The 27,795-nt window shown below is 43.2% G+C and overlaps 1 protein-coding gene across 4 annotated transcripts in view; it reads right to left on the bottom strand.

Moving 5' to 3' along the window:
* MAP3K9 (mitogen-activated protein kinase kinase kinase 9) overlaps positions 1-27,795 on the bottom strand; it is an 88,502-nt gene that overhangs the window by 32,951 nt on the left and 27,756 nt on the right. For all 4 annotated transcript variants that reach the window (XM_050797333.1, XM_050797330.1, XM_050797331.1 and 1 more), the window contains exon 3: positions 5,542-5,722. In XM_050797333.1, coding sequence (XP_050653290.1) covers positions 5,542-5,722 — 181 coding nt within the window. The remainder of the gene's footprint in view (positions 1-5,541; positions 5,723-27,795) is intronic.

Genomic DNA, 27,795 nt, shown 5'->3' with positions numbered 1-27,795 from the left:
GTGAACTTAGGCATGTGACTTCAATTGTCTGAGTCCAGTTACCTCATCTATAAAATGGAAATAATGATCCCTACTTTGGGGGATTCTTGTGAAGACTATAAAAGATGTATAACATTTACCACAGAGCCTAGCCCTTAAGCATTTGTAGGTGGTAACAACTGTCACCAGTATACAAGCATTGCTGTATGTATAGCAGTGGACACACATTTTCCTCTGCTAAAGGTGAGAGACCATTTGGAGCTACTTAGATGGGTAGGCTTGAGGAAGGAGGAATGAAAGGCCCATTTAATGGGTTATAAATTGTGCCTTGAAGGAAATCCTGCAGCATAGAAGCTAAGACAGCTGAAATGGAGCAGGGTGAATTATGTTTTCAAACCACAATCATCAACCAAACTGGGTCAGGAGGTCTAAGTCCTGGGAACAAGTCTAGACTAGAGCAACTAGAGACCTGCTGGCAGACCATGTGACAATATCCAAGACACACCATCCAAAGTACTTCTGATTTGAGGTTTACCTCCAAGCAATTTCCTCTAGAGATTAGAATAATTTCATCAGATTCCTCTCACCAGAGGCTCTTCCTTCAAGCCTGCTTTTAGGATCATGGTTATAGGACAAGACCTAGAGGTTAGTCTCAGAACAAGAATACTTAGGGTAAAAGTTGAAAGGTCCTGCCCTTGTTCTTTCGGTGGAGAAAAAAGTTCTGCGATAGCCTTGTCCTTCCCTGTCTACCAATTCTGTCATCCTGAGAAGACTCTACATGAGGCATTTGTGCTTTCCCTTCCCACTGGGAAGGTGCTTGGATACATGACACAACTCTGTCCAAATCATCACCAGCAGAAACCTCTGGAGTGTGCGACAATAAAACCTGAGCAATTTCAGGGTTAGGCTGGGAAAAGAAACATAGTGGGAATATTGGAGGTAGAAAACAATCATGCTACTGAGAAGTCACGGTTTTCCATTAAAAAAGGCAAGAGAAAGTTGAGTGTGAAAAGCGGCTGCTTGTCCCCTCAAATCCACCCTTCCTGTCTTCCATAGTGGGGCACACAGTTGTCTAGCTAGAACATATATTTTTCTGCCTCCCTTGGAGCCAGGTGTGCCAACATAACCAAGTGCAGGCAATGGGATGTGCAGAGATGTGTACAACTTCTGGATGGTCTCCAAATTAAAGATAAACTGTGCTTGCCATGAGTAAGTTCTCCTTCCTCTTTTATGAAAACTGTAATACACATGTAATAGTCACCCAATTTAACCATCCGGTCAAGGTCAATGCACTGAGGGAATCTAAAAGAACCTAGGTTCCTAAAAGATCTCATGGGGCACAGTTGCCCTGCTAGTGTGGGCTATCTAGACTAGTTTTTGAAAGAGAATATGCTTCTATCCTATTTAAGCCTCCATATCTGCAGGCCTCTTTGTAACAGCAGCTTAGCTTAATTAATGTATTAATTTATCTCATTAGCATACGGTCAAGCAATGAAAGTGAAACATGAAATTGCTGATTTTATATATCAAAAATAGTTGAATATCAGCATACAACTCAACTTAATGAGATCAGGTCAGATATTTTAAGGAAAGTTAAACTCATTTCTTCTCATTAGCTACTTCACCCTGTAATTAATGCACGGTAAAATAAGGTTCAACATACAGATACTACAAAACATCACTGAAAGAAGTTAAAGGAGGTCTAAATAAATGGAAAGATATCCCATGATCATGAATTGGATGACTTATTAAGATGTCAATAGGGCCAGGCACAGTAGCTCACCCCTCTAATCCCAGTACTTTGGGAGACCAAGGCAGGTGAACAGCTTGAGCTCAGGAGTTCAAGACTAGCCTGGGCAACATGGCGAAACCCTGTCTCTACAAATAAAAATAAAAATAAAAGGGGGGAGCATGCCTGTAGCTCCAGCTACTTAGGAAGCTGAGGCAGGAGGATCACCTGAGCCCAAGAGGTCAAGGCTATGGTGAGCCATGATTACACCACTGTGCTCCAGCTCAAGCAATAGAGACCCTGTCTCGGGGGCGGAGGGGGGAAGATGTCAATAGTCCACAAAGCTACAGATTTGATGCAATTCGTATCAAAATCCCAGCTATCTATTTTATAGAAATTAACAAAATTATCCTAAGATTCATTAAATGCAAAGGACTCAGAATGGCCAAAACAATCTTCAAAAAGAAGAACAAAGTTGGAATCACATTTCCTAATTTCAAAACTGACCACAAAGTCATACTAATTAAGAAAGGGTGGTATTGGCATAAGGACAGACATAGATTAATGGAGTAGAACCGAGAATCTAGAAATAAACCTTTATATTTCTGGTAAATTGATAAAAGTGAACAGACAAATAATTTGATGGGAAAAAAATAGTCTTTCCAATAAATGGGGCCTGGATAACTGAATAGCCACATGAAAAATAATAAAGTTGGACCCCTACCTCACACCACATACAAAAATTAAGTCAAAATGGATCAGAGACATAAAAGTAAGAGCTAAGATTATAAAACTCTTAGAAAAAAATACAGCTGTGTAAGTCTTCATGACTTTGAACTAGGCAATGTTTTTTAGCTATGACATCAAAAGCACAATCCACAGATGACAAAATAAACTAGACATTATCAAAATTAAAAACACTGTTGCAAAGAACAGCCTTAAGAAAGTGGAAAAACAATCTACAGAATGGAAAAAAATTTGCTAATCATATATCTGACAACAGAATAGAAAGGACTCTTTTAGCTCAACAATAAAAAAACAAATACTCTAATTTTTTAATTGGCAAAGGATTTGAACAGATATTTCTTCAGGTTCAGAGATATAATTGGCCAATAAGTACATGAAAAGATACTCAACATCACAAGTCATTTAGTGAAATGCAAATCAAAATTATGATAAAATACTATTTCATATCCACAAGGATGGACATAACTTTTTTTAAAAAAAAGACAATAACAAGTATTGAAAAGATGTGGTGAAATTGTAACATTATTCATACATTGCTAAAGGGAATATAACAAAATGGTATAGCTATGATGAAAAAGTTTGGTGGTTCCTCAAAAAGTTAAACATAGAACTGCTATATGATTCAGCAATTTCACTCCTAGGAATGGACCCAAGAAAACTGACGTTTATACAAAAAACTTATGTTTAGACAAAAGCTTGTGTTGTACACAAGTGTCCATAGCAGCATTATTCATAACAGCCAAAAAGCAAAAACAACCCAAATGCCCATCAACTGATGAATGGATAAACAAATGTGGTCTATCCATACAATGGAATATTATTACACCTTAAAAAGGAATGAAATTCTGATATAAGTTACAACACGGATGAATATATATATATATTTTTTTGAGATGGAGTTTCGCTTGTGCAGTGGCATGATCCCAGCTCACTGCAACTCCTGCCCCCCGGGGTTCAAGACTGCCTCAGCCTCCTGAGTAGCTGGGATTACAGGCACACGCCCCACACGTGGCTAATTTTGTATTACAACATGGATGAACACTGAAAACATTATGCTAAATGAAAGAAGCCTAGTCACAAAAGACCACATATGGTATGATTCCATTTATGTGAAATATCCAGAATAGGCAAATTCATAAAGACAGAAAGTAAATTAGTGTTTGCTAGGGAGTAGAAGGAGGAAGGATTAGGGAAGGACTGATAATAGATATGGGGCTTCTTTTTTGGGTGGTAAAAATGTTCTGGAAATTGGCCGGGCATGGAACTTGCTTGCCTATAATCCCAGCACCTTAAGAGGCCAAGACAGATGGACTGCTTGAGATCAGGAGTTAAAGACCAGCCTGGTCAACATGGCGAAATCTCATCTCTACTAAAAATATAAAAATTAGCTGGATGTGGTGGTGCACGCCTATAATCCCAGCTACCTGGGAGGCTGAGGCAGGAGAATCGCTTGAACCCAGAAGGCAGAGGTGGCAGTGGGCCAAGATCATGCCACTGTACTCCAGCCTGGGCAACAGAGTGAGACTCCATCTAAAAAAAAAAAAAAAAAGTTCTGGAAATAGATAGTGGTTGTAATGGGTTGAATGGTGGCCCTGAAAAGGTATGTCCATGTCCTAATACCCAGAATCCTGATTTGAATCATTATCTCCACTAGAGTCTCTGGAGGGTGTGGCCCTGCCCACATCGCTTTCAGGCTTCTGGCCTCCAGAACTACAAAAGCATGCACTTCTGTTGCTTTAAGCCACTAGGAATAGTAATTTGCTACAGCAGCCCCAGGAAACTAATAACAATGGTGACCCATAAACACCTTTTAAATATACTAAAAACCATTGACTTACATGCTTATTTACTTCTTGAGACAGGGTCTCACTCTCTCACCCAGGCTGAAGTGCAGTGGTGCAATTACGGCTCACTGCAGCCTCAACCTCTCAGCCTTAAGTAATCCTTCCATCTCAGCCTCCCACGTAGCTGGGACTAGAGGTGCATGCCACCACACCTGGATAATTTTTCAATTTTTTGTAGAGATAGGGGTCTCACTATGCTGCTCCGGCTGGTCCCAAACTCCCTGGCCCAAGAAATCTTTCCACCTTAGCCTCCCAAAGTCCTGGGATTACAGGTATTAGCCACTATCCAGCCAACTTCTATACTCTAAAGTGTACAAAGGGTTAGCTTTATGGTATGTGAATAATAGCTCAATAAAACTATTATTTAAAATATACATGTGCGCGCGCGCACACACACACACACACACACACACAGAAGCTCACTTTATAATACATCAGGATAATAACTCCATGGACTGATAAATAATGATAAACTACTGTCCTTTCTTTTGTATACCAAGGCGATGCTACTGTCCCACAGCCATGATGACTGAGTAGTTGCTCATCCTTCCTCAGCTGGGAAAATTTTTAGATCTATTTCCTTGCAACCTTTTGGGCTCACATTAACTAGGAGGATGGCTGGTCATTTCTAGTCTGTGGCTCTGCAGTTCTGGGTACATACTTGGGACCCATTTTTTTTTTTTTTTCCGATTTCTGGATTAATGTCAACAGATAGAGCCTTGACTAAAAGATTAACTAGATAACTGGAAAAGATAATTTTTAGGCCATCAAGAAAAAAGAGACTGCACAAAGAATATTCATTGGCTTAGGAGCTTAGCGTGAAGACATTGGGTTAATCTTCTCCCAAGTTCAGCAATAACAGCCATGAAAGCCTAGCACTGTTGCTAAGCAAGCCAGGCTGATCCTCGCGAAGCTCTCCAGGAGGGACTGAGTGTCCTTCCCATCTTACAGGGCAGAGATGGGAGTACATGTTGCCCCTGGAATCTACTGGCCTTTCCTAGGGAGCAATCACCAGCAAAAAGTGGCCTGTGTATAGCACTTGAGGGATTTTTTTGGTAGATGAAAGCATTAGAAACTGTCCCCTGGCAACATGTGAATTGGCATAGATGACTGTGTGGGGAGGTCACTTAGACCTATTTTGGGTGCCTGGGATCCTATGTAACCTCAATTCTCCAAGTCTTGAAATGTGTATGCCACCAAGATGGACCTGGGAAATGCTGTCCCTGGCCCTCTGGACCTTACCTCCACACGTCACTGCCTTTGGAAAACATGGAGGCCCGGATGACTTCGGGTGCCATCCAAGCATACGTCCCTGCTGCACTCATCTTGGTGGTTCGGTGCCATTCCCGAGCCAGGCCAAAATCAGTGATCTTCAGAATCTTGTTGCTCAGGTCTCCATTCTCCACCTTCTGGAGGATCAATACTGGGCAAGGAAATGAATACAGAAGAAACCAGAGTCTGCATTAATCACAGGAAAACCACAGAACAGAACTCTTCTGCCATCCTCCTGGCCTCTCCTGTGGGCTCCAGCGTTTAGCTGCCATAGATTGATGGTCAGAGCCATCATTTCTTAAACACCTATAGTGCATTCATTTTTGTACCACCCATTTTATAGTCACTATCTCTAATCCTCACAACAACTTACAAGGTAGGTACTATTGCCATCTCAGTTTTACTGATGAAGAAACTAAGATACACACATCACAATTAAATAAATTCCTGGCTGGGCACGGTGGCTCGCGCATGTAATCCCAGCATTTGGGGAGGCCAAGACGGGTGGATCACCTGAGATTAGGAGTTCGACACCTGCCTGGCAAACATGGTGAAACCTCGTCTCTAATAAAAATACAACAAATTAGCCGGGCATGGTGGTGCACACCAGTGACTCTCAATAATCATGTCCTCAAATACTGGTATCTACCAAGCACCCATTGCTACTAATCATTAAAGCACCAAAGCTTGTGAAAGCCTTATTTTATTTTTTGTAGACCTTTTTTTTGAGCTGAAATCCACATAACATAAAATTAACCATTTCAAAGTGAACAATTTAGTGATATTGAGTACATTCACAATGTTGTACAACTACTACCTCTGTCTAGTTCCAAAACATTTTCGCCACTCCAAAAGGAAACCCTGTACCCATTAAGCAATTATTCCCCATTCTCCCTCCTCCCAAACCCAAGGAACCACCAACCTCCTTTGTCTTTATGGATTTACCTGTTCTGAACACTTCATGTAAATTCAATCATACAATATGTGACACACCTGCTTATTTCACTGAACATGTTTTCAAGTCCATCCACATTATAACTTATATCAGCACTTCATTCCTCTTTATGGATGAATAATATTCCACTGTATGTACATACTACAGTTTCTCCTTTTATCCACTGATAGACACATGGGTTGTTTCCACTTTCTGGCTGCTGTGACTAGTGTGTATGAACATGTGTATACATATATTTGTATACTTGTCATTTGGGGCGTATATACCTAGGAGCATACTTGCTGGATCACATGGTAATTCATGTTTGTCTTTTTAAGGAACCACCAAATTGTTCTGCACAGCAGCTGGACCATTTTACGTTTCCACAAGCAGACTATGGGGGCTCCAAGTATTCTCCACATCCTCACGAATACTTGTTATTTTCCTTATTATTGGTATTCTTATTGCCAACCTAGTGCATGTGATATGGTAACTCACTGTGGTTTGGGTTTGCATTTCCCTGATGACTAATGATATTGAACATCTACCTTCTCATGAGCTTGTTGTCCATTTGCATATCTTCTTTGGAGAAATGTCCATTCAATCCTTTGTCCATTTTTAAAGTGGGTGGTTTGTCTTTTTATTATTGAGTTATAAGAGCTCTTCATATATTCTGATACTAGACCCTTATCAGATACATGACTTGCAAATATTTCTCCCATTCTATTGGCTGTCTTCTCACTTACTTGATACTTTTGATACACCAAAGTTTTTAATTTAGATGAAGTCCACTTTATTTTTTTATTTATTGCACATACTTTTGGTATAATATCTAAGAACCATTAACAAATTCAAGATCATGAAGATTTAATTCTATGTTTTCTTCCAAAAGTTTTATGGTTTCAGCTCTTACATTTAGGTCATTGATCCATTTTTAATTTCTGCATATAATATCAGATAGGGGCCCAACTTCACTCTTTTGCATGTGGCTATGCAGTTGTCCCAGCCCCATTTGTTTAAAGAGGAAAGCTTTAAAACAAAAACAGAGTGGACAGCGGTTATCTCCCAACATACTTTCCTGAGTGGAAGCGAAAGGTTATATTCACAGCAGTTTACATATTTGTACCACTGCAGTAAGCCCACTGTAAACTTCTACCACTGACAAACAGCTGTGGCAATAACAAATTCTCATGCTTTCACATCTTGAAAAATGTAAGAATGTTTTATCAAATTTTGGTGAAGTCCATGAGAGTGCATTGTGTAAACCTCACCTCTCCTGTCAGGCAATGGCAAAAACAGTCATGCACCACATAATGACGTTTCAGTCAGTGACAGACCAAATACATGACAGTGGTACCACAAGGTAAGAACAGGGCTAAAAACTTCCTATCGCCTAGTGATGATGGCAGCTGTCATAATGTCATAGCACCACATATTCTCATGTGTCTGTGGTGATGCTGCTGTAAACAAACCTACTGTGCGGCCAGTCGTATAATAGCACAGCATATACAATTATGTACCATACATAATACTTGATAATGCTAATAAGCGACTATGTTACTGATTTATGTATCTAGTTTTTTTTGTTTTTTTTTTGGACCCAAGGTCTCACTCTGTCACTCAGGCTGGTGTGCAGTGGTGCAATCATAGCTCACTGCAGCCTCGATCTCCTGGACTCCAGTGATTCTCCCACCTCGGCCTCCTGAGTAGCTGTGACTATAGGTATGTGCCACCACGCCCAGTTCATTATTTTAGTTTTTGTAGAGAAGGGGGTCTCACTTCATTGTCCAGGCTGGTCTCAAGCTCCTCGGCTCAAGCGATCCTCCCACCTTGGCCTCCCAAAGTGTTGGGATTACTGGTGGGAGCCATTGTGCCTGGCCAGCATACTATACTTTTTACCATTAGTTTAGAGTGCACTCCTTCTACTTATGTAAAAAAAAAAAAAAAAGTTAACTGTCAAACGGCATCAGGCAGGTTCTTCAGGAAGCATTCCAGAAGAAGGCATTGTTATTATAGGAGATAACAGCTCCAGGTGTGTTTTGCCCCTTCCAGTGGAACAAGATGTAGAGGTGGAAGATTGTGATATTGATGATCTTGACCCTGTGTAGACCAAAGCTAAAGTGTGTGTTTGTGTCTTAATTTTTAACAAAAAAGTTTAAAATGTAAAAACAACAACAAAAAACGTATGTTTAAAAAAAAAATGTAGGCCAAGCATGGGTGGCTTACGCCTGTAATCCCAGCACTTTTGGAGGGCAAGGTGGGAGGATTGTTTGAGCCCAGGAGCTGGAGAGCAGCCTGGAAAACAGAGTGAAACCTTGTCTCTACAAAGAAATTGAAAAATTAGCCAGGTGTGGTGGTGCATGCCTGTAGTCCCAGTTACTCAGGAGGCTGAGGTAGGAGGATCACTTGAGCCTGGGAAGTCAAAGCTGCAGAGAGCCATGATCATACCGCTGTACTTCAGTTTGAGCGGCAGAGTGAGACCTCTCTCACTCTCAAAAAAAAAAAAAAAAGTAAATAGAAAAAAGCTCATAGAATAAGGATAAAAGAAAGGAAATGTTTTTGTACAGCTGTACAGTGTGTTTATGTTAAGCTCTATTGTTAAAAAAGAGTTACGAAGTAAACAATTTTTGTTTATAAAGTTAAAAAGTTACAGTAAGCTAAGATTAATTTATTATTGAAGAAAGAAAAATTTTCAGCTGGGCACGGTGGCGCAGGCCTGCAATCCCAGCACTTTGGGAGGCCAAGGCAGGAGGATCACTTGAGGTCAACAGTTCAAGACCAGCCTGGCCAACACAGCAAAAACCCATCTCTACTAAAAATACAAAAAATTAGCTGGGTGTGGTGGTGCGTGCTTGTACTCTCAGCTACTCAGGAGGTTGAGGAAGAACTGCTTGAACCTGGGAGGCAGAGGTTGCAGTGAGCCATGATTGCACCACTGCACGCGAGCCTGGGTGACAGAGTGAGACTCCGTCTAAAAAAAAGTTTTATATATAAATTTAGTGTAGCCTAAGTGTACAATGTTTAATATAAAGTCTATGGTGGTGTACAGTAATATCCTAGGTCTTCACATTCACTCACCATTCACTCACTTAGAGCAACTTCCAGTCCTGTAAGCTCCATTCATGGTGAGTGTTCTCTAAAGATGTACCATTTTTTATTTTTATATCACATTTTTACTGTACCTTTTCTATTTATAGATACATTTAGATACACAAATTCTTACCACTGCATTACAATTGTCTACAATATTCAGTACAGTAACATGTACAGGTTTGTAGCCTGGAAACAATAGACTACACCAGGGGTGTCCAATCTTTTGGCTTGCCTGGGCCACATTGGAAGAAATGTCTTGGGCCACACATAAAATACACTAACAACAGCTGATAAGCTGAAGAAAAAAAAAAAAAAGGAAAAAGTCCTGAGCCACAGTAGGACAGGTTTGGGCTACACCATATAGCCCAGGTGTGTAGTATAAGTACACTCTGATGTCTACACAATGATGAAATTGCCTAATGATGCATTTCTCAGAATGTATCCCTGCCATTAAGTGATGTGTGACTGTACTGAGAAGAACTGACGAGTCTAGGCGTAAGTCAATGGGGGCCTGGCCAGGCAGTGGAACAGAAAGGAAAAGATACATTGGAACTAAAGACCTAGTGATTAACCAGATGTAGGGGCTTGATGGAGAAGGAAGACATCTCCAGCCTTTCGGGTTTGGGAGACAAGCAGAAGAATGGTGGTGCCCCTGATTGGGAAGTTCAGAGAAAAAGCCCATTTGAAGAAGCCAAGTTTAGTTTTGGAAATAATGGGTCTAGATTCACAGTAACAAGAGTCAGTATGGAACAGGAAAAGAGGAGATAATTTAACTCCTAGGCTTGACACTCTTAATGTGACCCTGGACAAATCTCTTACACTTTGTACCTCAATTCCTGCTTCTACAAAATGGGGATAAAGATTAAAGGTGATACAGTAATAAAGCAACTAGCAGAGTACCTGGCACTTGGAACACTATAGTTATTATTATAATTAGGTATCCTGTACATAAATGGAAACCATAGGCTTCAGTGCTCAAGGGACTGATATGGAAGGCCTGGCAGTCCCTGACACACAATAACCATGCAATACGTTTTTGCTGTAGAGATAAATGGAATGCTTGATTAATAATGACAGCCATTCATTGGCTGTCACTTCATTGGGTCACTTACTATGTAGCAGCACGATGCTGTTTATGTCCATCGCCTTTGTTAATCCTTAAATCAACCCTCAGAAGTAGGCGTAATTATTTTCCCCATTTTTTGCACTTCAAACCAGAAACAGAAAGGTTAAGCCAGTTGCCCAGTCAGTGAGGGACAGGGAAGGGAATCAAATCCAGATCTGTCTGACTTCAGAACCACATTCTTCACCTTTGTGCCATGCTGTACAGAGGCCAGAAAGAAATCCTATGTGTCTTTAAGCCCTGCCTCCAACTCTGCCTAATCCCTAAAACTGTCATTGATTAGTCTACCGTGCACTTCTTTTTCCTGAATTCTTCCTTCAGCATCCAAATACCACATAATCTAACATTATATGCACTTCTAATCATTTCTGACTGCTGCATATATATGAGGGTCATCATTTCCGCTAGCATGTGATACAGTATGACTCCTAGAAAGCAAAAACCTCATTCTTTTTCTTCTGGAACTTACGCCATATCCCCTTTAAGAACCAAGCACAGGACAAGGCTCTTTGAAAGAACTCATCCCAGCTGGGTGTGGTGGCTCATGCCTGTAATCTCAGCACTTTAGGAGGCAGAGGGCGGATCACCTGACGTCAGCAGTTCAAGACCAGCCTGGCCAACACAGCACAACCCTGTCTCTACTAAAAATACAAAAATTAGCTGGGCGGGGTGGCATACACTTGGAACTTGTAGTTCCAGCTACTTGGGAGGCTGAGGCAGGAGAATGTCTTGATCCCATGAGGCGGAGGTTGCAGGGAGCCAAGATTGCACCACTGTACTATAGCCTGGGTGACAGAATGAGACTCAATCTCAAAAAAAAAAAAAAAAAAAGAACTCATCTCTTGCTGGTCATGTACTTGACCAATGGGATATCTGTGCATCTTCTCAAACTATCCACTTTCCCATGTTATTGTTGCCAGGTATTGGGACAGGAGGTGGAGGGGCATTGGGAGGAGACTAGAGAAAGAGTAATACCTCAGCCAGGGGTTCACCAATGACTAACACACCCAGCTATTGCCAGGTGGAGTAGGGAACACACAGGGAAAGATAACCTGAAGACTCTCAGCTTATCTCAATGGCCTTTCCCCTTCTATAAGGAAAGATAACGTGACAAAAGTGAACATCAGGTCAAGACAGGGTCTCACTCTGTTGCCCAGCATGGAGTGCAGTGGCGCAATCATAGCTCACTGTCACCTTGAACTACTGGGCTCAAGCGTTCTTCCACCTCAGCATTCTGAGTAGCAAGGACTACAGGTGCACACCACCATGCTCAGCTAATTTTTTTATTTTTTATATAGACTGGTTGGTCTTGAACTCCTGGCCTCAAGCGATCTTCCTTCCTCAGCTTCCTAAACACTGGAATTACAGAAGTGAGCCACTGTGCCTGACACAAAGACATCATTCTTGATTATTTCCCAATTAGGACACCAACTATATATACCACTTAATATTATTATTTAAATAATAGTTAATGGGCATCAAAAAATAGAATAAGACCTAGTATTTGATAGCACAACAGTGTGACTACAGTCAAATTAACTTAATTGTACATTTAAAAATAACTAAAAGTATAATTGAGCTGCTTGTAACACAAAGGATAGACGCTTAAGGGGATAGATACCCCATTTTCCATGATGTGATTATTATGCATCACATGCCTCTATCAAAATATCTCATGTACCCCAAAAATATATACACCTACTATGTACCCACAAAAATTAAAAATTAAACAAAAATTTTAAAGAAATTTTATATCACTATTGTAAATGGGAAAGCCAAAAATTCTCCTAACATTGAGTAATCTGTACAAACATATAAAATGAAACGAAAATAAATGGTGTAGTAGCAGACCCACATATGGTCAAAGTGCTGAGCCTAAGGCCTGCCTTCTCTGATTGAGAAGAAAGATTTGAAGTGTTAGAGAGGAATTATAGACAAACAGCCCCAAAATGAATGTTGATCCTCCATTTATATAAAGAAGTTGAATGACTTTCTTTGGAATTCAATGTTGCTTAATGCACACCACTTAAAATGGTCTCAAGGCCATCCCATTAGGAGGTCAGCAGGAGAAATGGGAGGTGTCTTGCCACAAAGGGCTTTGTGAATCTGACCTAATATCATTTAGCCGAGGCCAGGCTCTCAAAACTTGGCATCACTGAGGCGACTCTCCCATTAGGTCCTAACGGTAAACTTAGCTTTGGTTGATGATCTATGTCATTTTCAGATTTCTTATTTATTATTCATCTCCATTAGTACAAGGGGCTCCAATCTGCTAAATGCTCCCCTTGGTGCCAAGGCTCACGTCCTCAGGCCTGCATTTGGTTCAGATGATTCGGCACCATCTCTCCCACATTAGGTAACTCAGCTAATTTGGTTTTGAGGGTTACGTTTTGTTTTTTTTTTAAAGTTTATTGTTAAATGTATTATACACATAGGAGAGTACACTAAAATGTATACATGTAACATGTACAAATGTATATATGGCTGGGAGTGGTGGAGCACACCTGTAGTCCCAGCTACTTGGGTGGCTGAGGCAGGAGAATGGCTTGAGCCCAGGAATTCAAGTCTGTAGTGCACTATGTTTGTGCCTGTGAATAGCCACTGCACTCCAATCTGGGCAACACAGTGAAACTCCATTTCTAAAATTAAAAAATATATATATGGTTTAAAGAACATAATATGAAAACCCACATAACCCCATCCAGTCCCTTTAGGAGTTCCATGTGTCTCATTCCACCACCCCCTTTCCTTTTTCCCCAAACATCTGACAACCTTGATTCGTTATTCATTTCTTTACTTCTCTTTATGATTTTACCAGTTATGTACACATCTCTAAATAAGATAATGTTTAGTTTTGAAAAAGTGAGTGGCAAACAAAAAATGAAGCTGTGTGTTGTAGCCTCCTAGGGCTGCCATAACAAATTAACACAAACTGGGTGGCTTAAAACAACAGAAATTATTCTCTCACAGTTCTGGAGGTTAGAAGTCCAAAATCAAGGTGTCAGCAGGGCCATCTCCCTTGAAGGTTCTTGGGAAGGATCCTTCTTTGACCCTTCTAGCTTCTGGTAGCTGCCAGTAGCTTTTGGTGTCCCTTGGCTTGCAGCAGCATAAGTCCAATCTCTGCCTGCATCTTCACGTGGCCATCTTCTCTCTGTGTGTCTATCTGCATCTTCACCTAATATTCTCCTCTCTGTTTGTCTGTGTCTCCTTATAAGGACACCGGTCATTGGATTAGGGCCCATCCTAATCCAGTATGACCTCATCTTAACTTGACTACATCTGCAAAGATGGTATTTCCAAATTTCACAGGTTAGGACTTCAACATATCATTTGTGTGGAGGGTTGCGGGGGACACTATTCTCCCCACAATACCACGGGGAAGTAAAAATACTGCCTTTGCTAAATGAAGCCTTCCCGAAGGGAATAAGCTAAACAGAGTCTCTGGTCACGGTCCCATGGAATTTACAAGAGCTCTTCCTGGGAAAGTTGATAGGCAAGATCATGAACAAGTCCTAGAAACACAGGAGAAACATGGAGGGTAACCACAGTGGGGGCATCTGGCGGTAGGGGTCAAGGTAATTGGGAGAGTGGGACTCTTCTGTATTTTCTGTTTCTTTTCTTTGTTTGTTTGTTTTTGACTCTCAACCTGTCGCCCAGACTGGAGTGCAATGGCACAATCTCGGCTCACTGCAACCTCTACTTCCTAGGTTCAAGCAATTCTCCTGCCTCAGCCTCCTGTGTAGCTGGGATCACAGGCACACACCAGGATGCCCAGCTACTTTATTTTGTGTTTTTAGTAGAGATGGGTTTCACCATGTTGGCCAGGCTGGTCTTGAACTCCTGACATCAAGTAATCCGCCCGCTTCGGCTTCGCAAAGTGCTAGGATTACAGGCGTGAGCCACTGTGCCTGGCTCATATTTTCTATCTCTGAATTCACTTGGACCTATCTTTAGCACTGAGGGTTGGGCAAAGAAAACACTTCTGTTAATATAAAATGAGTCTATCCAGTCAGCAGGGCAAGGAGGGGCGACAGGAGCTTCCTCAGCACATGAGCGAGACAGCCAAGAGCAGATACAATCTGCCCCAAGCTTCCCCAGGTAGTCAGTCCTCCAGTTAAATCAATGGCACAATGATTGCAGGTAAGTTGGTGATGACATCCTGAGTCACGCTGCTCGGATCTAAGCTGCCCATCCTCTACGTCTGGTACGCTGTCCTCAGGGGTTCCCTTCATCTCCCTCCTGTGTTAATCCCCGTGTCCGATAACCCTCTCCCCTCTTTACTGATTCCTTCCCCTGCTTTGGTGGTGCGCACTCTCCAGTAGTTCCTTAGAAAGGATGTGTAGGAGGTATGTTTCATTTTATTTATTTTTTTCTGTGCTTGGTGTCTCCAGTCCAGTAACTCTTGTTTTACCCTTTCCAAGAAGAAAAGGCAGTCAAATGGCTGCATAAAGTGGAGGAGATTCTGTGGTATAAAGGGATTGCTGGGGTTTTTTTGTTTTTGTTTTTTTTTGCTTTCCCTACTGTCAGCTTAGAATTATCTTTCTCAAGTGTTCTAAGTCAATTACCACTTCTCCATCAGTTTTCCATCCCCCAGAACAAAACAGCTACCATCTCTTCTCCCATCCACCTTGTGGGTTTGCTGTGGTTTTCACTGGGTTTCAGGAGGGAGTAAAGGTAGCTGTAGCATTTGACATGTTCAATCTGCTACCCTAGCATAGAACCTTGCGTTCAGTTTTGTTTTCTTGGGGTAGGGAGAAGGAAACTAGCATAGCCTACAAAGGAAACTTTCAAAGGCTTCCAGCTTTCCATCACTTGGTTCTTCCATCTCTCCTGATATGCAAAATCCATCCTGGGAGGGCGTAATAGAGAAAGGCATACATGTACTCCTGCCTGTTACTGCCAAAGCCCAGGGCTTAAACTCCAGATCTATGTCACAGCATCCTCTCTTACCTTAATAAAAACAGTCTCTGAGCTACACCAAGGCAGAAAGAAAAAAGCAACAGATGGAGACCCAGGGTGTCTGGGTTCTCGCTCCACCACTGTATGACCTTCACCAGGCCCCCATTTCCCTACCTCTGACATTCCTGGAGTCTATAACTCCCTGGAAGCTGTGCCAGTCCTTCCCAGGAGCCAGACAAGCTCCACCATCCATCTGAGCTGAAGAACAGCTAATCGTAGGGGGAAAAGGAGTTAGGTGAAGTGATTCTACCCCAGAGAAAAGCCCTATTCATTAGACACAGCCAGCCATTAGAGCGCCTGAGTGGCACTTGAGACATTTGCTTCCTACAGCACATTGCCTCCAGTGGAGGAAGGAAGATGATCTCAGACCCAGCACAGAGCAGGCTCCCTGTTGTGCTGACGCAGCAAGATCTGCATGGGAGGCCTGACTCATGGACCACTACCAGGCAGCCAGGGCACGGCCAGTGTGCATCCCCCAGCTTCTCCTGGCCCCTGGTGCTGTGCCCGCTCTGTCTCTCCAGGCAAGGCCAAGAGAGGCCAGACTTGCTTACCAAGGCAAATGATTCACCACCTAGACTCCTTGACTCGACCTCGGCAGTTGTGGTGCTGGCTAGAGATGGAAGGGAGATGCCAGCAGCAACGGTGGCCCCAGCAGCTTCCACATCGTCAGCAGAGCTGCACCGGGTTCCACTGGCACAACCAGCAAAGCTATGCTTTCCGACCAGGACTCAGGCACAGCGGCCAAAAGTCCCTGCCACAGTAACTACAGGAAGGTGGAGAGAATCGGGTCCTTGGGGACTTAGGAGTCACTCCCTTTTGTTATAAAAGAGGAAACCAAAGCAAATGAATGGGTCCAAAACACCCCTGATAGAGAGAGAAAGCATTCACTACAGTGACCTTTTCCTGAGCTAGAGTAAGGCCGAACTACAGTGGTCTCCCTTCTATGCCTGTAACCTGAAGAGGAATAATAAGTGCTCAATAAACATTCTTCTGGAATTAATAAATGAATGCAAATCATCCCAAAAGGTGTCTGCTTACATCAGTTTAGGTACTGGTCCCCAGCTACCTGTTCCAGGGCTGGCTATATTGGAGTCCCCTGAGAAGCTACAGTAATGATTTCCAACCTTTCAAAATATGTCCTTTCAGCTGAAAAAAAAAAAAAAAGCCATTATGATGCTATTTGTACTTTCAGTGTGTGTTAAGAAGAAAATAATAGCCACAGCTAATGTTTATGGAGTCCTTAGCACATACCAGATGCTAAGCTAAGTGATTTACACCTATAATCTTATTTAATCCTCTCATCAATACTGGAAAATAGGTATAACTATGCCCACTTTCAGATATGGAGACTGAAATTCATGGAGACTGAAATTCACGCAGGCTGGTCCACAAATGGGAAGAGGCGGAGCCAGGACATTTCATTTAGCTCAGGCCTGAATGAAATCAGTCAGGACCCCAGACCACCATGCCATATTAAACACTAAGAAAATACTAAACACCCTAAGAAAAGGCTTTTAAGTGAATTCGTATTTTAGCAACACAACAGCACCCATGCACATGTGAAAAACAGAAATATTTACACTTTATACAAACACTGTTAGATTCAAAGACACCTTTCAGTAACCCCCTCCCAAGGGAACCACTGATCTCAATGCTGCAACTATAAGCACATTATGCAGAAAGCAGGAGGTCATTGCCCCCAAGGAAGGAATTACCTGTCTGCTTCCATCACACATCCACGCAAGTGTTTCAAGGCCTCCAGCTCTGAAGGGGTGAATGGGAGAGAAATCTCCAAGTAAGGGTTAAAGCAGAAGGACAGAGTCAGCAGCAGAAAGAGAAAACAAACTGAAAACACAGCAGAAAGGGATTGCTACATTAGCAATCCTGGCAGCACATCAGGGAAGGACTAACAAGGGATTAATGATAGGAAAAGAGCCTGAAATCTGTGACCCAGACTGCTAGTCGCCCTTCGGTGGTTATTCTCCCCTCCTCCCATAGTAATGGAACCCACAACTGTAACATGGGCACCAGGCCACTCAGAACATTCACTACATTTTCCAGCTCCTTGTTCCAAGATGTAGCCAGGTAACGAAAAAGTGTCATTGTAGGTGCTTTCTGTAACCTGTCTTAAAAGATTCCAGCTCTAGATATTTGGACGTTGTTCTTCATCCCTTTCTACACTGTGCTACCTGGAAAATGAATGTGATAGCTGGAAGTCTAACTACCATCTTGGACCATGAGGACACGACCATGCCCCAAGAGTTGGCAGAGCTGTGAACGAGGAGGTAAGGCTCATGAAACAGAGATGTCTTGCCAATCACAGGCCATCTCCTGCCAAACTTTTACATACAAGAGAGACACTTGTTTCAGCTACTGTACTTTAAGTGTCTATTTCTCATAGCTAACCTAACTGAATTAATACAAAGTTCAACTCCTACAAAATATCTTGCTCATTAATTACTACAGCAAAACAGACACAGATTAAAATTGCAAATCTAAACCAAAACCAAGATCTCAGTCAACAGAGCCTCGTTATGATATCATGAAAGCTTTGGATAGCCTCTCCAAACTGCCGTAAAATTAATCAACCTGAAATCTGTGTTCTATACTAAGTACTGACTTAAACCTTTCAAAAACAATATAACAACCCACATGTACTGAAAGCCCATAAGTATCAGGCACTGTGCTAATAGGCACCAGGTGTTCAAATACTGTATAAATTAAACCAATATCTCCCCTCAAGAAGAGCACCAGCCAGGAGGAAGAGACAGTGAGTGAGAAAGAATAAAGCAGGAGAACTTTGTTATTTAATACAAGACTTGTAATATATTTCAGCTTTTTAAACTAGATTATGTACACATGTCACTTCCAGAATTTTACATCAGGCCAGGCGTGGTGGCTCACGCCTATAGTCTCAGCACTTTGGGAGGCTGAGGTGGATGGATCACCTGAGGTGAGTTCGAGACCAGCCTGGCCAACATGGTGAAACCCCATCTCTACTAAAAATACAAAAATTAGCCAGGTGTGGTGGTGGGCGCCTGTAATCCCAGCTACTCAGGAGGCTGAGGCAGGAGAATCGTTAGAACCCGAGAGGCAGAAGTTGCCTCTGCAGTGAGCCAAGATTGCGCCACTGTGCTCTTGCCTGGGTGACAGAGAACGACTCCGTCTCAAAAACAAACAACAACAAAAAAATTTATATCAGAAAGACAGGCCAGGCGTGCTGGCTCACGCCTGTCATCCCAGCACTTTGGGAGGCTGAGGCAGATGGATCATGAGGTCAAGAGATCAAGACCATCCTGGCTAACATGGTGAAACCCCATCTCTACCAAAAATATAAAAATTAGCTGGGCATGGTGGCGGGCGTCTGTAGTCCCAGCTACTAGGGAAGCTGAGGAAGAGAATTGCTTGAATCCAGGAGGCGGAGGTTGCAGTAAGCCAAGATCGCACCACTGCACTCCAGCCTGGCGACAGAGTGACTCCGTCCCAAAAAAAAAAAAAAGATATAGTAGGCAGCTTAACATATGTAACTATATTATAATAAAACATTAGTATATAAGTGAAACACTTTTCTTCACTTTCATCATTGTCAAAATCATCTACGATAAACACGTATGTTTGTTACTTTCATAAATAATTTAATAATAATAATAGCAGCTAGTATTTTTTTGCATACCTACTATGTCCCAGGTACATACAATACTAGACACTTCACATCCACGTTACCTCATGCAGTTTTCACGGCAATCCCGCAAGTTGGGTAGCATCCTCATTTTATAGTTGAGGAAGCTGGGACTCAAAGGACAAGTAACTTTTCCACATCTAGGAAGCGAAAGAGTCAAGATTTGAATCCTGCTCTGGATTCTAGGCCTATGCTCCTTCCACTATACCCTGCTGCCCCTCCATTTGGGGATCAAATGTTGAGAAGATACATCTCTACAATGCCAGTCTCTCATAGGCCACAGTGTATGATCCACAACTTACTTTTCTTTGCCTGGGGACAGTCTCATAAATCCACTGGGCATAACCTTGCTGAATCCGATATCCTGAATGGACCAATGCCCTTAACACTACTGAACACAGAGCCTAGCACTAGGAGTGGGTCTCTACACAGCACTATCAAACTGATGGCTACTTCTCACTGGCAGGGACAAGGAGAGAAACCTGTGTTTAGAACAGAAGCGAACTGGCAGAGAAGCCACCAAAGCTAGCAGTCAAACCTAATTCTACCTCTAAGACCACTGCCCTTTCCAGTAGAACCCAGGAGGGCCTGGACTAAAACCAAACCACCTGAGTCTTATTTCATCTGAGTCTTATATCCTTCTAGGGAAGGGAACCAGGCTTTTATATTTAAATGAGAGTGCTTAAGAAGTTAAGAGTAAATATTTGGGGCCGGGTGTGGTGGCTCAAGCCTGTAATTCCAAAACTTTGGGAGGCCGAGGCAGGTGGATCACCTGAGGTCAAGAGTTGGAGACCAGCCTGACCAAAATGGTGAAACCCTATCTCTACTAAAAATACAAAAATTAGCTGAGCATGATGGTGGGCGCCTGTAATCCCAGCTTCTCGGGAGGCTGAGGCAGGAGACTGGCTTGAACCTGGGAGGCAGAGGTTGCAGTGAGCCAAGAATGCGCCATTACACTACAGCCTGGGCGACAGAGTGAGACTCCGTCTCAAAATAAATAAATAAATAAATAAATAAAATATTTGGGAAGCTCACAGACACTCAGGATCAAACTCTAATAGCTTGGCAAGGTGTGGTGGCAAAAGCTTACTGGCAGGCAGCATCTCCCCAGGCATAAGTTAGGACAAATATGTGCTAAAAGCACTATGGCTGAGACAGTATATTAGCTTGTGGCTTGTGGGGAGGGTGTTGATGGGCAGGAGAAGAAACCCTCCTACACTAGGTCTGAAACCATTTCAGAAGTTTTGAGTTTTGCTTTTAGTAGTACAGGCTGGACCCTGCAAACTCAATACCACCCCTTATCCTCTACATGGTATATCCAGATAAACTATAAGGAAGGTCAGCGGGAGAGCTAGGAACCAAAAATATAAATGTTCACAAGTGTGAGAAAAAAATTAATAAAGGAATCCTTACACTCTTTTTTTTTTTAAATTTTTTAAAATTATACTTTAAGTTCTAGGGTACATGTGCATAACATGCAGGTTTGTTACATATGTATACTTGTGCCATGTTGGTGTGCTGCACCCATCAACTCGTCAGCACCCATCAGCTCATCATTTACCTCAGGTATAACTCCCAATGTAATCCCTCCCCCCTCCCCCCTCCCCCCTCCCCAAAATAGGCCCCGGTGTGTGATGTTCCCCTTCCCGAGTCCAAGTGATCTCACTGTTCAGTTCCCACCTATGAGTTAGAACATGCGGTGTTTGGTTTTCTGTTCTTGCGAGTTTGCTGAGAATGATGGTTTCCAGCTGCATCCATGTCCCTACAAAGGACACAAACTCATCCTTTTTTATGGCTGCATAGTATTCCATGGTGTATATGTGCCACATTTTCTTAATCCAGTCTGTCACTGATGGACATTTGGGTTGATTCCAAGTCTTTGCTATTGTGAATAGTGCTGCAATGAACATACGTGTGCATGTGTCTTTATAGCAGCATGATTTAAAATTCTTTGGCTTTATACCCAGTAATGGGATGGCTGGGTCATATGGTACTTCTAGTTCTAGATCCTTGAGGAATCGCCATACTGTTTTCCATAATGGTTGAACTAGTTTACAATCCCACCAACAGTGTAAAAGTGTTCCTATTTCTCCACATCCTCTCCAGCACCCGTTGTTTCCTGACTTTTTAATGATTGCCATTCTAACTGGTGTGAGATGGTATCTCATTGTGGTTTTGATTTGCATTTCTCTGATGGCCAGTGATGACGAGCATTTTTTCATTTGTCTGTTGGCTGTATGCATGTCTTCTTTTGAGAAATGTCTGTTCATATCCCTTGCCCACTTTTTGATGGGGTTGTTTTTTTCTTGTAAATTTGTTTGAGTTCTTTGTAGGTTCTGGATATTAGCCCTTTGTCAGATGAGTAGATTGCAAAAATTTTCTCCCATTCTGTAGGTTGCCTGTTCACTCTGATGGTAGTTTCTTTTGCTGTGCAGAAGCTCTTTAGTTTAATTAGATCCCATTTGTCAATTTTGGCTTTTGTTGCCATTGCTTTTGGTGTTTTAGACATGAAGTCCCTGCCCATGCCTATGTCCTGAATAGTATTACCTAGGTTTTCTTCTAGGGTTTTTATGGTATTAGGTCTAACATTTAAGTCTCTAATCCATTTTGAATTAACTTTCGTATAAGGAGTAAGGAAAGGATCCAGTTTCAGCTTTCTACTTATGGCTAGCCAGTTTTCCCAGCACCATTTATTAAATAGGGAATCCTTTCCCCATTTCTTGTTTTTCTCAGGTTTGTCAAAGATCAGATGGCTGTAGATGTGTGGTATTATTTCTGAGGACTCTGTTCTGTTCCACTGGTCTATATCTCGGTTTTGATACCAGTACCATGCTGTTTTGGTTACTGTAGCCTTGTAGTATAGTTTGAAGTCAGGTAGTGTGATGCCTCCAGCTTTGTTGTTTTGACTTAGGATTGTCTTGGCAATGTGGGCTCTTTTTTGGTTCCATATGAACTTTAAAGCAGTTTTTTCCAATTCTGTGAAGAAACTCATTGGTAGCTTGATGGGGATGGTATTGAATCTATAAATTACCTTGGGCAGTATGGCCATTTTCACGATATTGATTCTTCCTATCCATGAGCATGGTATGTTCTTCCATTTGTTTGTGTCCTCTTTTATTTCACTGAGCAGTGGTTTGTAGTTCTCCTTGAAGAGGTCCTTTACATCCCTTGTAAGCTGAGGAATCCTTACGCTCTTAAAGCTCTGCTCTCTCCGTTAGAGATTCACCCTCAAAATAGATTTATATTCGGTGCTAGCAGTAGCAGGTAGGTCCCATATAGCTGTTCACTAGGGCCCCAAATAAAGCATTCTCAACCTAGAACCTCCACTTTGATTTTTTAAAAATCCTCTCCTTGGCCAGGCACAGTGGTTCACGCCTGTAATCCCAGCACTTTGGGAGGCTGAGGTGGGCGGATCACAAGGTCAGAAGATCACGACCATCCTGGCTAACACGGTGAAACCTCGTCTCTACTAAAAATACAAAAATTAGCCGGCTGTGGCGGTGGGCGCCTGTAGTCCCAGCTACTCGGGAGGCTGAGGCAGGAGAATGACGTGAATCCAAGATGTGGAGCTTGCAATGAGCCGAGATTGTGCCACTGCACTCCAGCCTGGGCGAAAGAGCGAGAATCCATATCAAAAAAAAACAAAAAACAAAAAAAACCCCTCTCCCATCAGCCCTTAATACACTAGGCTATAAAAACTATGAAACACTCTGAACTAAAAGATCTCTCGTTTTTTTTTTTTTTTTTTTTTTGAGACAAGTATCGCTCTCGTTGTCCCCCAGGTTTGAGTAAAATGGCTTGATCTCGGCTCACTGCAACCTCTGCCTCCTGGGTTCAAACAATTCTCCTGCCTCTGCCTCCCAAGTAGCTGGGATTCAGGCGCCTACTACTTTTTCTACTTTTAGTAGAGACAGGATTTCACCTTGTTGGCCAGGCTGGTCTCGAACTCCTAACCTCGAGTGATCCACCTGCCTCGGCATCCCAAAGTGCTGGGATTACAGGTGTGAGCCACCACGCCCAGCCAAAGATCTCTCACTTTCTACCCATCCCTAGGGCCCTGTTGCTTCAACCAATGCCCACCTCAAAGGGGTAGCCATTTCTCAGGGGAATCTCCAGTCCCTGCCCCCATCCACATCAAATCACCATCCACTTATCTTTTTTCCTTTCTAAACTGTGTGCCCTATCCAATGACCCATCCCCAGAGCAGCAGAAAGCGCTCTTAGACAGTGGTAAGAAAGGCTGAGACTCACATATCAGAAAGGCAAAGAATAAGTGTCCACTTCAAATCCTCTGGACCCCAGCTCCACTATTCACCAGCAACCAGCCAGCCAAGGGAGAAGCATTACCCACTGCTCATTCATCCCAGGAAGGACCCTCCTGACATATTCGAAAGCAGAGGGAATGGTTATTTTACAGAAGGAGGGTCTTCTTGCTCCATCACAGCCCAGGGTTCAGAAAGTCTTCCCCATCAGGCCAGTCTGATGCTATTAAGAGTAGTCAGGGGATACTGACTGGATGGAGTCCCAAAGCATAAGGACCACTGATCACCAGAGGGTTACACACCCTGGCAAGTCAACTCTTGAGGCACTAGACCCTTGGCTATGAAGAGATATATCAGGACCATGAGGCCCCACCCTGACTAATGCAGTGTCCAACCAGTTCTCTGGGAAGAGACACCAGCACCATGGGTGGAAAGGGCTAAAGCCTCTAAGACATAAACAACATCCAAGACCAGAATTATAACCAGGAAAGAATCCAAGATTTTACTCCAAAAAATCAAGATTCCTCCCAGTCAACATGCATGCCTGACAATCTACCTACTCTGGCAGAAACTGGTAAAAGATACCAACCGTTGTGGTTATTAGAAAAGGTCAGCAGTTACCTACACAGAAAAAAGGAGAGGAAAAGAGAGGGATGAATAGATGATCCTATAAAGGAAACTAGGATGGAACTTCTCTCTCTCCCTTTTATTTTTTGTTGTTTGTTGCTGTTGTTTTGAGACAAGGTATCACTCTGTCACCCAGGCTGGAGTGCAGTGGTGTAATCTCAGCTCACTGCAACCTCTGGCCCCTGCTACTTTGGGCTCAAGCAATCCTCCCACCTCAGCCTCCCAAGTAGCCTAAACCACAGGCACACACCCACCATGCCCAGCTATCTTTTTTTTTTTTTTTTTTTTTTTGAGATGGAGTCCCCCTTTATCACCCAGGTTGGAGTGCAACGGCGTGATCTCTGCTCACTGCAACTCTGCCTCCCAGGTTCAAGCAATTCTTATGCTTCAGCCTCCTGAGTAGCTGGGATTACAGGCATGCGCCACCACACCCGGCTAATTTTTGTGTTTTTAGCAGAGACGGGGTTTCGCCATGTTGGCCAGGCTGGTCTCGAACCCCTGACCTCAGGTGATCCACCGTCCTTGGCCTCCCAAAGTGCAGGGATTACAGGCATGAGCCACTGCACTTCTCTCGTTCTCACATCTCATACTGGCCGTAAGTCTACACCTATAACATTGTCATCATCATTGCTAGCACTTACTGAGCACTTACCACATGGCAGGCACCGTGCTAAGCATTTTACATGCAGTATCTTATATGAAAACATATGTACTGTTTTAATCTCTATTTACAGATACGTACTGTTTTAATCTCTATTTACAGATGAAGAAGCTGTGGCTGAGAAGTGAGGATATTCCCCTGAGCTACCCAGCCAGCAAGTGGTAAAGTGGGGACCACTGGCTGCTCTCATGCTCTTGATGATGCCTTACTCTACCCCGTCCACCCATCTTGTTTGAACACCTAACACGGAGGATGCCTGAAACAAGCATGTACAGAGGAAGGGGTTCCTTAGAAGGGGCTCACAGAATAAACAGCTGCTCTCTGTGCTGTTAACGAGAGGAGAGGGTTTGGTCCAGGGGGAGAATCAGGAGAAAGCCACTCCCAGCAGAGGGAATAACATGAGTCCAGGTCCAAGAGGGCTGAGGGGCCTTGACATATCTAAGAAATAGTCCCTTGTAGCTGGAGCAGAACTTTCATGAGGAGGAAAGGGAGAAGAAGGAACTGCAGTGAAGGGCTTGGGCAGGACTGGAAGACTGCAGACCCTGCCAAGGAGCTTGGAAATGACCCTGGAGTCACAAGTAGTTTTTAAGCAGAAAAGTGTTGTGACAAGGTTTGAATTTCAGCAAAACAACTACGGTTGCAGTGAGACAAATTCAACTGAAAAAGCAACAGACTGGCAGTGAGGCACAGTAAATAATCTATTACAATTGTCCAGGGGACAATGGTGAATGACAAACTCAAGTACTGGGGGTGGGAAGGATGGGACAGTCAGAGTAATTAATTTCACATACATGGAGAAAGAATGGTCCATGAGTCCTAAGAAATCTCTCTGGCATCACATCACTTATTTGATCCAGCTAAGTCCCTGTATGTCACCAATCTTACAGGAATACACTAGCATTTAGTGAGTTCAGGGGGGTTTAGTGGTCCCACCCCTCCTACCTCCAGGCTAACATTCACCCACCCACTCTTCCCTTCCAACAGGAACTGAAGCTTCCCACTCTTCTGCAGCCCCAAGCACTTAGAAACAGGGTTCCTTCATTTTCAGTTGTAGCCACCAACTCATATATTATTGACTGCTACTGACTAGACCAGATAGATGCAGTTCCATAGTTCTGGCATGCTGAGAACAGCCACTCTTTGCCAATGTGGCTCAGTCCTGCATTCATCTGGGACATCTCTGGCAAGCCCCCGGATTTCAGTGCAATACACTTTACAATGTCAGTCAAGGACCTGCAGTGAGGAACTCAGGGAATGGCACAAGCTAGGAATGACGTCAGAGAAGACAGAATGGATAGATGAGCTTTCTGGGGCTGGCTAATGTCTTGATCCTTCAGACAGGCACCCGGGCCTTATGCAAAGTTTTCAGACAGGCTGGTTAGTTAACAGGATTGGGATACTGGGGTGATAGTCTGAACCTGGAGGGTGTCCAGGGTTCCAAGCCACTCCCAAACAACTCTGGCTGGCCATAACGTGAATATGTTTCCTGGGGAACAAGGGAAAAAATCAGATGTATTCCTGTGGACCAGCACTTGAGAAACAACCCAAAGCACCAACCTTCCCCGTAATGTGCCCACATCCGTGCCTGCCACATGACTTAACAACATGAGGTGTGGATTTCTGCTGCCTTGTTGGGCTGGAGGATAGAAGGAGACATGATAGGGAACTAATATATTTATAGGCCTCCTGTAGGCACAGCACAACTCATCAGCCTTGAAAAATGACTCCTTTAACCAGCTCCAATTTTCTATGGGAACTTCATTTTCATCTCTTTCTTGGAGGCCGTACCCACTTCCCACATCTCCCATGCCGCTGAGTGAAAGATTCTCATGATTGAAACAGAAGAATAAGCACTGTCTCCCTGACCAAACCTCCCACATGCGTCTGCAGGACACCTAGCTCTCTCTAACATCCTAAAATATAACTGCTTCAAAAGGCGTCAACTTGGACACCTACAGCCCTTGCCATCTTGTGCAAATTAAGCCCGGAAAACACAGCTGGGACTCCGTTCCTCACCTCACCCAGACAGAGATCACCAGCAGGTAACAGCCAGAGGCTTTTGTGCAGCCACTTTCCTTACTAAAGAACATCTCCTTAAACACCTGCCTGCCCTGAATTTTCCCATCGTACCAGCTCAAACTGACTGAGAAGAGCTGCCAGATCTCCGTCAAGCCTCTGAAGAACCCAGCTACATACCAGATAAAAATAACCAAAAAAGAGGAAGCCTATCAGATGCTTGACGATTTTGTCAACAGAAAGCAGTTCTTTCTTGGCATGTGGCCATGGGATGCAGCTGCCGCACAGGCTCTCCAGGGCCTTGTATCCCCAAGCTCTGCTAGCAGAGTTCCCTTGGCAGGCATGGAAGGTTGCATTTTCAAAGTGGTCCATCATCTCCCATCCTCTGTGCTTTTCCCCAGTGTGATCTTGACACTTTTCCCATTGAGAAGTGGGTCTATGTCCTCTCTACTTGAAGCTGGGTGGTCTTGAGACTCACTTTAACTAACAGAATGCAGAAGAAATGACAATGCCTGACTTCCAAGCTAGATCAGAAAAGATGCTACAGTTTCTCCATGTTCACTGGAACACTTGGGCCTGTAGCTTTGAGCCACCACGTAAGGCCAAGAGCCCTAAGAGAGTCATGCTCATGGATGGATTGCACATGGGCACCCCCATCAGCAGTCCTGGCCTCCAGCTCCTCCCAGCTCAGGCACTGAGCATGTGGGTGAACAACCTTCAGATGGTTCCTGCTCCATCTGCAACTTCCCCCAGCCTTCGAGTCTTCCCAGGTGAGGACCCAGACATTGATAAGCCATCCCTAATGAGCTCTTTCCAAATTCCCGACCCAAGTTTCCATGAGTTTAATAAAAAGGTTCTTGTTTGGGGTGGT

The sequence above is a fragment of the Macaca thibetana genome, chromosome 7 (assembly GCF_024542745.1).
Source record: "Macaca thibetana thibetana isolate TM-01 chromosome 7, ASM2454274v1, whole genome shotgun sequence".
NCBI classification, from domain to species: Eukaryota; Metazoa; Chordata; class Mammalia; order Primates; family Cercopithecidae; genus Macaca; species Macaca thibetana.
Note: the sequence above shows the minus strand (reverse complement) of the source record. Positions and strands in the feature narration are given on the sequence as shown.